At 64.4% G+C, this 12,527-nt stretch overlaps 1 protein-coding gene across 2 annotated transcripts; it reads right to left on the reverse strand.

Moving 5' to 3' along the window:
- Positions 1 to 2,374: 2,374 nt before the first annotated feature.
- ECEL1 (endothelin converting enzyme like 1) lies at positions 2,375 to 12,077 on the reverse strand. 2 transcript variants are annotated; one of them, XM_053919211.2, is made up of 18 exons: positions 10,889 to 12,077; positions 8,793 to 9,680; positions 8,151 to 8,219; positions 7,937 to 8,047; positions 7,756 to 7,848; positions 7,472 to 7,596; positions 6,594 to 6,816; positions 6,013 to 6,111; positions 5,702 to 5,776; positions 5,386 to 5,489; positions 5,023 to 5,081; positions 4,898 to 4,949; positions 4,319 to 4,386; positions 4,001 to 4,125; positions 3,621 to 3,686; positions 3,169 to 3,264; positions 2,918 to 2,994; positions 2,375 to 2,795 (listed from the first exon to the last, which is right to left on the reverse strand). In XM_053919211.2, exons 2-18 carry the CDS (start codon positions 9,576 to 9,578, stop codon positions 2,696 to 2,698), a joined length of 2,328 nt encoding a protein of 775 aa, XP_053775186.1. In that variant the 5' UTR covers positions 9,579 to 9,680; positions 10,889 to 12,077; the 3' UTR covers positions 2,375 to 2,695. The 2 variants fall into 2 exon arrangements, with proteins under 2 accessions (XP_053775186.1, XP_053775187.1); XM_053919212.2 differs by lacking the exon at positions 10,889 to 12,077 and adding an exon at positions 10,627 to 10,748.
- Between the last annotated feature and the right edge of the window lie 450 nt (positions 12,078 to 12,527).

Genomic DNA, 12,527 nt, shown 5'->3' on the forward strand with positions numbered 1-12,527 from the left:
AAACTTGAGGCCCCCCTGCCACAGGCACACAGGTGCGGCCTGGGAGCAGCGTGCAGCTGTAAACTGTCCGGCGCCGGTTCGGTGCTTAGCTGGAGTTTCTTTCTCTCATCCCCGCGGGCTGTGCCTTGAGGATGCTTGCTGCTCTGGCAGCCTACCCTCCAGGAGACGGTGCGGCCAGCCCTGTGTGGGAGCCCCCAGCAGCAACCAGGCTGGCCACATCGCCGCGGGAAAGGCCTTCACCACTGTGCTCACACTCCCCCTCCATGAAAGGGACACTGAGGCCCCACGGACAGCTGTGCTGCTTGCTGACCACCTCCACCCCAGCAGAGCCAGCCAATCCAGTGTGGCCACCGGGACTCATTTCCTAACAGACGCACTGAAAGCCAATGCTGGACGTGATGTGAAGGTGGCTGGAGGACTGGGCAGCTCCGACGCGCCCATCGGCTGACACAGGCAGGGACCCCCCAGTCCCCATCTGTTAAAGGGCCTGTGCCTGCCACCATCTGCCTCCCTGCGATGCAGGGAGGAGGCTCTTACTGGTCTGTCTGGACGAACACTTTGGGAACCCATGGGTGACACAGAATGTCACACCTGCACCCTGCTGGGCTGCCCAGTGGCGTCAGGATTCTGTCCCCAGATGTCTTTGGCTTGCGTTTCCTTGGACCCACTGGTCTTCCTCTGTTCCCTCACCCCCAAGGGAACATGGGGAGCCCCGGAGCCCTGGGACATCAACACAGCCGCCCGGCAGGGACCTGTCAGGCTGAGGGGTCTCTGGGGGCCTCGTGGCCTGTCAGACACAACCCAGCCAGCAGAGTGGGCATCCCCGACTGGGGCACACACTGGGCATCAGGTCCCCTGCTTGCAGCTGGGCCCCAGTCTGGACCTGCCTCCAGGCCAGGAGCCTTGTGTCCTCTCCCAGGTCCCCTGGGCCCACCGTCCCCCACACGTCCACCCCCCAGGGGCCCCTCAGCCGGGCACAGACGGGAGGGGAGTATCCAGGCTTTGCCGTACTTCTCACTGTACAGCAGAAGTGACCTCACAGGCCCCCCCAACCTTGAGGCCTCCCCTAAGCCAGCAGGGAGACAGGAGGGATGGGTCTTGAGTAGATCTGGAGAACTTGAGGAGTCCTGGGTGGGGGCAAGAAGGCTAGGCCTGGGGATTCCGGTTCCAGCCAGGCCCCAGGCCTGAGGGTTGGTAGGGTGTGGGGCTCAGAGGGTCCCAGATACCAGGCCCCACGCAGGTGGGAGGCAGATCCAGGTAGGGAGAGAACTGTCCTTTGTCCAGCTGCCTGAGGGCAGTGACATGTATGTGCCCAGCCCAGGGAGAAAGGGGCTCCGAGGGGAAACCAAGGCAGTCTCATGTCGGAGCCTCCACAGGGCCGACCCCTGCAGGCCCCACCTCTGTCCTGGATGGGCGGCTCTGAGCAGGCTCCCTGCCCAGACTGATTAGGGCGGCCGCTGCAATCTTTCCCCAGGAAGAGGCCTGCTCCTCGGGAACTCGGCCGCTCCCGTGGGGTCCTGTCGGGTCCTGTTTCTTCTCTGGGGATCCTGCCCACCCCACTCCACTGGCTCCCCTCTGGCTCAGTCAGCCGGCTGGTGTATCTCTGTCTCTCACTCCTGAGCCTGCTGCACCCGCAGCTCAGACAACAGGCTTTTCAAACCCCACTCAAGGCTGGGAGGGGAGCAGACATTCTCTGAGCATTGTGACTGGAACAGGCTGGCAGGGAACCCCCACTTCAGTGGGAGATGGGGATAGGCACACCAGGAAGTGTTCAAGGAAGGGCTGACCCCTCGAGGCCACCCCTGAAAAAACAGACCCAAGGAGGAAGGGCAGGTAGCCCACGGGCCCCCCTCACTGCCCTGCAGGGCTGCCCCATAGGAGGCCCCCAGCTCGCTGTCTTCCCACCCGTGACAGGCTGCACTTCCTCCACCTGCCCACCCAGGCTGGAGGGGCGGCCTCCAGGTCACATGGGCTGCCCCCACCTCTGTGTAAGTGACAGTCAGGGCTCCCCCAGGCCGGGGATTGCTGCCCGGCTGAGGGGCCCTGAGGACCCTCCCCCTGGGGAGATGGTGAGGTGCCACTCTGCACTTCCAGGGGAAGTGAGTCCAGCATCAATCACACTGGGGTGCTGGGCAGGGCAGGGCACTCCCAGAACTGGGCAGGAGCCCAGGCAGGACTTGGGGGAGGGGAAGAATGGGGGCTTGGTGGAAAAGACAGAAGAGCCTGGGGAGGCAGGACAGAGGCAGCTCAGCCAAGGTCCCCAGGAGGGTGACAAGAAGGTCTCTAGGCTCCTGGTAGTGCTAAGGGCCAGAACCTCCTCCCAGAGGGCCCCCCAGCCACACCTTCTCTTCACCGAAGAGGCCGGGGTGCCGGTGCAGCAGCTTTTATTGACCGGACGCAGCAGCATACACAGCAGAAGTGGGGCCTGGGCAGCCCGGCCTGGCCACGGGCTCGAGCTGCCCGGAGCCAAGTCTGGGGACCCCAGCATCTCACCCCGCGCCGTCTTGGAGCCCAGCCTCATCCCCGCTCTGGGTCCTCCCTGAAATAAGGGAGCCAGCAGGGGGCCAGGTCCTGGAGGGGTTGGGAAGGTGTGTGGCACCCAGATCGGGACTGATACTGGGTCCAGCGGCCGGCAGGAGACAATCCGTGCAGGGTGGCGGGGGCGTGCGGGCAGGCGGGCGGTTGAGCAGCCGGCTCACCACACAGAGCACTTGTGAGCAGGGTTCATGGGCGAGTCTTTGGGGCAATGGAAGGCCCGGCCAAACTCCTCGAACTGGGACACGCTGCCCAGCACCCTGGGTGGGAGGAGAGACCCACAAGTGTGGGGCCCAGCACCCCCAGCTGTCCCTTCCCACCAGCACGTGCTCCCATCCCAGACACAAGGAGGGGTGCAGCCCAGGCAGCCCGGTGGGCGTACCTGTAGTGCTCAGGGGCATGCTTGTCAGTCAGCACCTGCAGGTAGATGGACTGCGACCGCCGTTTGATGCACCAGTTCTGGGTCGGGGACAGGTGTGCAAGGGAGGAGAGTGGGGATGAGGCCAGGTGTCCACTGTCGGAGCCCTGCAACCTCCCCCCTACAAACCCCAGCGCACTAGCCCTGAAACTCCCATCAGAACCCACAGGGCTGTTCCCCACCCCCTGGCCCCCTACCACCCCCACATGGCCCACCTGAGCAAAGGCAATGAAGAAGAGCTGGTTGTGGGTGTACTTGAGCCGGTGCAGGGGGTGCTCCGGGCCATGCTCCCGCACCCACTTCTGATAGGCCTGGGGGTGCAGAGGGCAGAGCTGCGGTGCTCACAGTGGGGCAGCCTGACTCACCCTCCACCCAGTCAGCCCCAACTCCACACATAACCACTGCACTAAGCCCCAGCTCCCTGCCTTCCATGGTCTCCGAGCTGTGTTCCCTCCCACAAAGGCTAACCCCAGGCAGGTGCCACCGCCTCCAGGAAGCCCTCCCTTCTCTCCAAACAAGGGTCTGGGAGTCCCTCCTTTTCCAGAGGACCTCTTGTTTGGCACAGGCCCCAGCCCCTAGGCCAGAGGACAGCAAGATAGGGAGGGAGAGGTGCCTTCAGCCCCCAGCCCTCCCCTGAAGGGTCAGAGGCCCAGCCCCAGCAGCTCACATAGTAGGCCAGCTTGAGACCCCCCATGTCTGCGATGTTCTCGCCAAGTGTGTGCTTCCCATTCACCTGCGAGAAAGGAAAAGGCAGGGGGCTGTGTGGGGCCCCACTGACCTCCCTCAGACCTCACACCAGAAGCCCCTGCCCACCCTGCCCCTTTCCAGAGAGTTCATGCAGAAGGGACTCCAGTCCCTCTGTGCCTCGGGGCCCTGGGGAGCCTGTGTGAGCATGTTCTTGCACCTGTGTGGGTGTGCACACAGCCCTGGGTGTGTGCACACAGACCCACACAGGGTTTGCTCAGGCCGGTGTGTGCACATGGGTGTGCACACCCCTGGTCTGGGCCGAGCCAGGCCCGAGGGGCTGAGTGAGGCCAGGGGTCTCACCCGCTGGTTGTAGACGGTGAAGTTGTCGTAGAGGTGGACGATGCACTCGGCCTTGCGCAGGAAGCGGCTGTAGGAGGCCTCTGTCCACCAGTGCAGCAGGTTGCCCGAGCGGTCATACTGGCCCCCTGTGGGGTACGGGCAGGGCGGGGTGAGCCTGGCCCTCACCCCCAGAGCCCGAGCTGGGTATCGAGTTTCTTCCCCCACCCCCACCAGCCAATGAAGACAGAGGGGCCTGGTGGGGCCTCAATCAGCCCATCATCACCCTGCCCCCACTGCCTTTCTTCCCCTCCCTCGCCATCCTCAACCCACAGGCCTCACCCCAGTCGTCGTAGCCATGGGTCAGCTCGTGCCCGATGATGGTACCAATGCCCCCGTAGTTCAGAGACCTGCACCCATGGCAGCAGCATCAGGCCCCACCTGCCTTCTGAAAGTGCCTGGCTGCTGCCCAGGCCCCAGGAGGCCCTGACCAGGCTAGGGGTGACCCAGGGAGGCCCTAGGAGTGTCCGCAGGGTCCCAGGGCACTCCCGCCTCAGCTTCCTCATGGGACATGTGAAAGGGGCCACCGGTAACTGTGCACCTGCCTTGTAGGAAATAGCATTTCCTGGGGGGTCGGGGGGACAGGGAGAGCAGGGGGGAGGGAGGCAGGAGGGAAACCGAGGCACCCCACTTGGGATTTAGCCTTTTCTTCAACACTAGTGTCGCTCCACTTTTGAAACACCTAACCAGACATTCAAAAGAAAAAAAAAACCCTACACATTTCCCTAAATTACCAAGGATGAAGTAGGACTATGGGGACCCAGGGTCTGCAGATGCTGTTGGCTCCCGGGCCCAGCCCAGGCTGGGGTCGGTGTGAGCAGCCCCGCCCACCGTGAAGACAAGGCCAGGTTCTGTACTCACTGTGGGAAGTCGGGGTCGTACAGGGTGGGCTGCAGGATACCAGCGGGGAAGACTATAGGAAGGGTGTGGTCAGCAGGAGACCTGCCCAACTCCAAGCCCCGCCCCTTTCAGGACACGCCCCTTACCCATCTGGTTCTTGTTGGGTAGGTAGTAGGCGTTGAGTGCTTGTGGGGGAAGCAGCCACCTGTGGAGGGAGGCTGAGGTCAGCTGGGGGGCAGGGCACACTCCCCCACTACCCTCACCTCCCAGCCAACTTCTCCTTGGGGCTGTTCTTGTGGCCCCGCCTACAGCCATGTCTTGGGCCTCCCTCAGGCTGATCCCCAATGATCCCCAACCCTGACAGCACCCACTCATGACCTGCACAGGCCTTCTGCCCCCTGCACCAGCACAGCATGAGGCAGTTCGCCACACCAACCTCCTGGCTGCAGTAAGGTGCCCTCTCCCCATGGCACCTCCCGGGCCCCCCCAGCTCTGGGCCAGGCACCCACGTGGACTTGTCCACCTCCTGCCGGATCTTCTTGACTGAGAGCTGGATGCTGAAGCGGATGCTGTTTAAGATGTTCTTGAAGTAGGTCTTCTCGTGGACCTCAAACTGCACAGGGGACAGGCAGCACTCAGCGGCAGGCCGAGGCAGGGCAAGACCAGCACCACGTGGGCCACATGCCCACCCCCATGCATCAGCTGAGGCCTGGCGCTAGCTCCTTCTCTGCAGTGGTGGTGGGCTCCTGCCCAGGGTCATGGCCACAGCCCTGGCGAAGCCCAGCTGCTTGGGCTGGGCAGGAACAGGCCAGGGGGGAGGCCCACCTCATACTCCTTGTCCACGGCCTCGGGTTTGAGCAGGAAGTCTGGGTAGCCCACCATCACCATCATGTGCTGGAGCTAAAGACAGAGGAGAGGGCAGTGAGTGTGGGCCGGGCCTTGGGTAACAGCCCCCACCCACTGAGGAGCAAGCTCTAGCTCCAGCTTAGGGGTACGGCTCAAAGATCGAGGAGAGCAGGTGGGTGATGCCAACTCCACCAAAGGCACCTTGGTCTCCATTGTTGTCCCAGCACTAGGCCCACGGTAGGTGCTCAGTTAAGTGTGAACCAACAGATGGGAATGGGATCCCACATCACCTTGGCTCGAGCTGCCGCCTTGGTCTCGGCATCCATCCAGTCTAGCTCCTCCAGGCGCTGGCCCAGGATGTACTTGATGTCCTCTACCAGCTGCTGCACCTGCAGGGTCAGGGCTCGGGGCTCACAGACTGGCCAGGAGGGGCTCAGCCTGGGGCCACCAGCACCTGGCACAGGGGGTCCCCCAATCAGCACCACTTCATAAGCTCAGGGCTGGTGCTGAGCATCAAGGGAGACCTTGGCAGAGGGGATCCAGGCCCTGCACCTCAGACAAAAAGCTCCCAGTCTGGAAGGGGGCAAGCTGCCCCAGCAACGGTCACACACACCCCTGAGGCCGTGTCTATTGAGCGTGTTACAGAGGGTGGGCAGAGCTCGGTGGGGAGGGCCTCCTGTGGCCGACAGACCAAGTAGCCTTCCTGGGGGAAGAGGCCTGGTGAAAGCAGCGTGGAGCCTCAGAGAGGGCAGAGTCCTAAGCTGGCTGCAGGGCATGTGTGGGGCTCCCCATCCTCAGTCCAACGCCATGCAAGGACCCCATGCCCCGCTCACCACCCATAGCCCCACCCCCAAGCCCAGGGCAGCCTGACCTTGGCCTTGCTGGCGGCTGAGAAGTGCTCATGCACAAAGAGAGCGCCAAGAGCCGTGCCAAAGTGGCGGTTGGCCTGGCCCAGGCAGACACGGGACAGCTCCTGGGGCTTGTCGCTGCCCTCCATCTCTCGTGCCAGCTCATGCAGTGCCTCTCGAAAGGGCGGTGACAGATGCTCACTCAGGACCACCACCACACGCCACACCAGGTAGTTGTGCAGGATCCTGAGGGCCAGGTGAGGCAGCTGGGTGTCCAGACAGGCTTGCATGCTGGAGCCACCCCAGTGCACCCCCATACTCCCAAGCCTGGGGTGGGACCTATCACCCCCCGGAGTGAGAGTCATTCCAGGCACACACAGGCAGAACCTGGAGTGGCCTAGTCAGGGAAAAGGGCGGGGTCCACACAGCGGGACACACCTCCGGCCACCAAGCAGAGCCCCTGATGCGGCCGGGTCACAGGCCAGCATTGTTTTCTGACTTGCTATGGGGAGAGACAGTGGGCACTTCTGGTGACTGTCTGCCTCAGAGCTGATCTTGAGAGGTCTCTGCTCCTCTTTCAGGTGGGCAGAGAGCAGGCTTTCCCCCTGGTGTCCCTGGGGTGGCAGAGCTATGGCCACACTCGCCCTGTCCGATGTTCAGACCCACTCAGGCCTCACTGTCCCCAGATGCAGCTCAGGGAGCCCACAACCCTGCTCAGGGTGCCACAGAGCGGGTGGCACAGCCATGTCTGAACCTAGGGACAGGGCTCCTACTCCAGTGCTCCTCACTCCCCCCCCCCCCCAGCAGTGTGGCTCCCACACCGAGGTGGAGGTGGGGGGTCAGGCTGACCAAGAGGCTGGGGTGCAGGAGAAGGGCCTGGGGGGCTGGTGGGCAGCTGTACCTCCGGGGTGTGGAGCGGATGAGCTGCGACACCTGCTGCATGTAGTCTGTGGCCAGCAGCACCACCTCCTCATCCTCGGAGAAGTCCTCCTGGAAGATCTGGTCCAGCAGCCACTTCCACCGCAGCTGTGGGGCCGTGGGTGGGGATGGTGGGTCTGGGGGTGCCAGGGGCCACAGAGGACAGGGAGGGGGACAGGGACATACAAGAGAACGCAGGAGCCTGGGGAGGGGACAGCCCAGGGGCTCGGGACAGCCCCTCCCCAGCCAGGGCCAGGCCTCACTCACGTGGGGGGTGATCTTCTGCAGCTGCCCCAGTGTCACCTTGTTGTACATGGAGCTGACGTCGCGACGGAGGTCATCGTACTCTGACACTGTGATCTGTGGTGGGGAGCAGGTTGACCCAGCCCTGCCCAAAGGCCCCCATCCCCCAGCTCCCCTTGCCCCCCCAGCAGTACCCCCTGCTCACGTTGGCCAGCCGCTGCTCCAGCTGCAGAATCTCCTCGGCCTTCTGCTCCACAGCGTCCGCCCCCAGTAGTCTGAGCAGGCGCTCCATGAACACCCGGTAGGCTGCCAGGATCTGCACGGGGTCGGCCGTCAAGGGTGGGGGGTCAGCGCTAGGCCCTGGTTCGCCCCTGCTGGAGCCCCACACCTTCCCCGCACCCACCCCCAGGCTCCCACACCTTCTCACTCTCCTCATCCTGAGCTAAGTACAGGGTCCTCTCTGGCAGGGTGAGCCCATCTTGGTCAATCTGGGGGGAGAGGTGGAGGCGCAGAGGTCAGAGCTCAACAAGCCACATTCAGACAAACAGACTGAATTCCCACTCAGATGCTTAAACCAGCGAGACATCCAGTGTCATAGCCCCTCCCTCTAGCCAGAGCAGAGGGAGTGGAAGCTCCCCCCCCCCCACCAGTCTACTGGGGAGGAGGGAGGGGAGGTCCTCGCCCCCCAATCTTTCCTCCTGTAAGCCTTTGCTTTCCCCACCTGTGAGGGACCTTCCCCACCAGTGAGGGGCACTCACACTGACATTTGGGGCCCCGGTATCCGGCCTGCCGCAGCCGCGCAGGGCTCAGGGGCACACAGCTCCCTCCGCGCCCTCACAGCCTGGCACAGGGCTGCGCCACTGCAGCTCCCGTGGCTCCACTAAACACCGCAATAGCTCGAGGGAAATTACTTGCGCCCTCCTCCTGCGCTCTGCCCGCGCACGCTCCCGTCCTCTGCTCTCTCCTCCGCTCCCCTTCTGCACAGGTCTCTGAGATGCGGGGCTGTGCGCCCCGGGTCCCTGGCCGCCGGCGGGGGTGCCTGGGGAGCGGGGGACACTCACGCGGATGACGTAGCGTGAGGAGTTCCTGTCGTCCAGGCTGACGGTGAGTGAGAAGAGCGCGGCGGCGCTGTACACGCCCTGCGCCTTGTACAGCAGCCGGTTGAGGTCCCAGCGCGCCGCGGGCCCCGGGCGCTCGGCGGCGCCCCCCAGGTCCCAGCCACCGCAGTCCTCGATCACCTCAAGCATGGGCCTCGGGCCGAGCCTCTCGATCTCGCGCATGTCGAGGCACGAGCGGAAGAAGGCGCGCACCTTGCGCTGGGCCACGCCGCCGGGCCCACCCCCCGGCCGCGCCAGGAGGCGCCGCAGGCGCTCCTCGTTCTGTTCGCCGATGGCCGCGATGGTGCCGTAGGTGAGCTTGTCGTCGGGGATGGCGTGGCGCCGTAGCCAGCCGCCACACGCGAAGGAATAGAAGTCCTGACACGGGTCTATGCTGGCGTCCAGGTTGGCAGCCAGGAAGCGGGCGGCGCGCGCGAAGGCCTTGCGCTCCGGACAGCCCTCGGAGCAGGTGCCGCTGCCCGCCGCGCCTGGGCCCAGGTACTTGAGCGCCAGCATGGCGGCTAGGATGGCGCAGAGGCCGGCAGCGAACACCAGCCCCGACAGCAGGCACACCTCGCGCCGGTTCCAGCGTGGCAGCCCGGCCCGGGCGCCGGTGGTGCTGCGCCCAGCGCTCAACGGGAAGCCAGGGGGCAGCGAGGTGCCGCGCGCGCCCCCTGTGCCGCATCGGCTCACGTACTTGACCTCCTGGAACTCGTCGTAGTGCGCAGTCATCGAATACGGGGCCTCCATGGCGCTGCTGACGCTACCCCGCAGCCCTTGGCGATCTTGGCTACAGGAGCCACCGGGCTGCCGGCCTCCGGTCTGGCCCCCACATGGCCCCCCGGGCCGCAGCTGCCGGAAGGGTAGACACAGGCTTAGAGAGGCACTGAGAGGGGCGCCTCTGGGGCCCACAAGCACGATGGAAAGGGGCGCAGGCCTAGGTCCAGAGACTGGAGGTCACCCTCGTCCCCACCAACGAGCAGGCCTGGCGCCTGACCTCCCTGCGCCGCTGGGAGAATGAGGAAAGGGGAAGGCTCAGAGTGGCCACCACCTCCCCGTTTGCGCAGTGGCATCCTTTGACCTGTCTCCTCCCTCCCTGAACACCTGTCGCGGATTTGGGAGTCCCCTGGTGGAAAGCTAGGGGCACCGGTCACGAGGCCTGGCACGTAGTTGGCCTTCAATAAAAGGCTGTTTCTCTTCCCCTTGTGTTTCTTGTACACGACCTGGTACAGCGAGTGTCAGGTGGAGAGGGGAGAGCCGAGGCTGGAAAAAGGAGGCGCGGTCAGGATCGCATCTATGAGGACCCTGAAGCCGCCTTCAGCTCCCGGAGCTGAAGCTGGATGCTCAAGAAAGAGGCCAAAATACCAAACTTTGCCCCGGCGGATGTCGGCAGACCCACCCTCAGCCCTGTCCTCGTTCTGTCCACGAGCCCCTTTCCCAAGCGTCGCTACCATCCGGCCCACGAAGGGGGGGAACCCCCGACGGCCCTAAAATCCTGGACCCAGTACTGTCCCCAGCCTCCCAGTCCCCGCCCTGGGCTACTCCCGGCTTCAACAGGTTCTCCCTGGAACCCAAACTTGGGCGAAGTTTCACCCCTGGCGCAGAGGGAGTCGGCCCGCACGCCCTGAGCCTGGGCGCCGAGCGGCGCAGTCCGCGGAGCTGGAGAGCCCAGCCGGGGAGTCGCAGGCGCAGCCGGAGCCGGAGCTGCGGGGACGCAGACAAAGCCCAGAGGCTCGCCACCGCAGCGGAGGTGGCTGCGGTGGTGGCCACGGCAGCAGAAGACAAGAGTGCCACTTACCCATCAGGTGCGCGCCCGGGCCGAGAGGGAACAGAGCGGGTCGAGCCCGAGCCCGAGCCCGAGCCCGAGCCCGAGCCCGAGCCCAAGCCCGAACCGAAGCCTGAGCCGGAGCGGGGCGGGCGGCCGCTCTCTCCAAACGCCTGCCGCTCCTTTGCTGCCGCGCCGCACCGCCCGCCGGCCCCGAGGGAGGGGGCGCCGGCTGCTCCACCCTCCTCTGCCCGCCCCCCCACCCCCTCCTTCCTCTCGCCTCCATCCAGGCTACCTGGCAGCTCGGTGGAAGCTTGGGGGCGGTGATGACGGCTGCGGGGACACGCTCTCGAGGGTCTCGCACCGACTCCGGGCTCGGGGATTCCAGTTCCAACCGCGTCCCGGGAAGAGTGGGGTCTCCCACTAATCCTGGGGAGGGGTCCCCCCCGATCTCATGTCCCGACTCGAGGCTGCGCACCAGCCAGCCGATGAGGGGCTCAGGCTAGAGGTGAAGCACACGGGCCGTGCGAACCCCGAGTGCCCAAGGAGGACTCCCCGAAAAGCTGCGGAACGCGTCTTCACAGCGCCGGCGGAGAGCGGGCTTCAATCAGGGGACTTCCCGGTCCTCCGCTTCAGCCCCGGCCCACCCAGACCTCCCCTGGGGACGTCTGGGGCTGTGGTCGCCCGCGCAACCCTCACCCAGCCCCTGCTGGAGGAAGAGCCCTGGAGTCTGCGGCAGGAAGGGGGCCCCCGGGGATGGGGCTGCATCCCTCCCCCCACACCCAGACTGGCCTTGGCACCCACTGCTCGGGAAGCCCCTGACCGGAGGGGGAGAAAAGGACTGGAGAGTAAAGAGCCAGCCCGTCTTGCCAGCGGCAGGGAGGCTGCCTGCCCTGCTCTGCCCTGCAGTCCAATCCTTAGGCAGGCCCTGGGCCTCAGGACCCTGGCATGGGCCTGGTGGGAGGACAGGGTAGGTGTGGAGCCACTCCGAATTTATCCGCCTACTACCTTCTTCCCTACAATTTGCTTCTTAAAGAGGGACCCCCCTCCCACCCCACCAGCCTCTCAGGCAGAGCCCACTCCTGCCTGGCTCACCACAGATATCCACTGGAGCTACTCTTTCTGGGGTCTCAGCTTTCTTTGCCCTGCCTGGGCTTCCCCCTCTGCTCTCACTGTCCCAAGAGGGGACCCCACGAAGCACTAGCTCTTCCAGGCCTGCAGGACTGGCCCAGACAATATTTGAGAGCTTCAGGCTGCTGTGGAGCCCCATCCGATTAGAAGCATGCAAAGCCAGGACTTAAAGGGTCCATCACCTTGTCCCCTCCCTGGGGCTTCTCGTCAGCCCAGCCACTAGGCCCCTAAACCTGAGTGGTCACCTCTGTCCCCATTCTGCCTGTCCCATATCTGGCCACCTGTCCATCTCTCAGCCACTGCTCTGGATACTCTCTGCCTCCTCCTCTGGTCATCTCCAGTCCTCCTCTGCCCATTATGTTCTTCTTGGGTCCAATTAATTCCACAGAAGAGAGGTGGGGTTATGTAAAATGTGGCGATTCCACGAGGGGGGCGGGGCGGGGGCGGGGGAGGAGGGCAGGGCGGTGGCAAAGTGGCTCTTTGTGCTTTTAATCTGCATTTTCCCCTCAACGACATGTCTCCAGAAGGATAATTTTCCAGCCTTTTCAGGCCCTGATTGGTATCATTTCTCCAGCAATGACAGCTTTTATTTTCCCCGAAATGAATGCCGTGAAATTTCCCAGAAATATAAAAATGGATATTGTCTCAGGGAGCCGACTCTCTCTTCCCACCGAAAGGCAGAAAGGTGCAAAGGCCAACCCGCTTGCCCAGGGACCTGAGCGCCCAGCCGAGTGCGGGGGGTGGGGGTGGGGGTCAGACCCTCAGCTCCTCCTGTGCCCCTCCCTCCTCCTGGGTCAGCTGTC

This window comes from Desmodus rotundus, chromosome 2 (genome assembly GCF_022682495.2).
Source record: "Desmodus rotundus isolate HL8 chromosome 2, HLdesRot8A.1, whole genome shotgun sequence".
NCBI classification, from domain to species: Eukaryota; Metazoa; Chordata; class Mammalia; order Chiroptera; family Phyllostomidae; genus Desmodus; species Desmodus rotundus.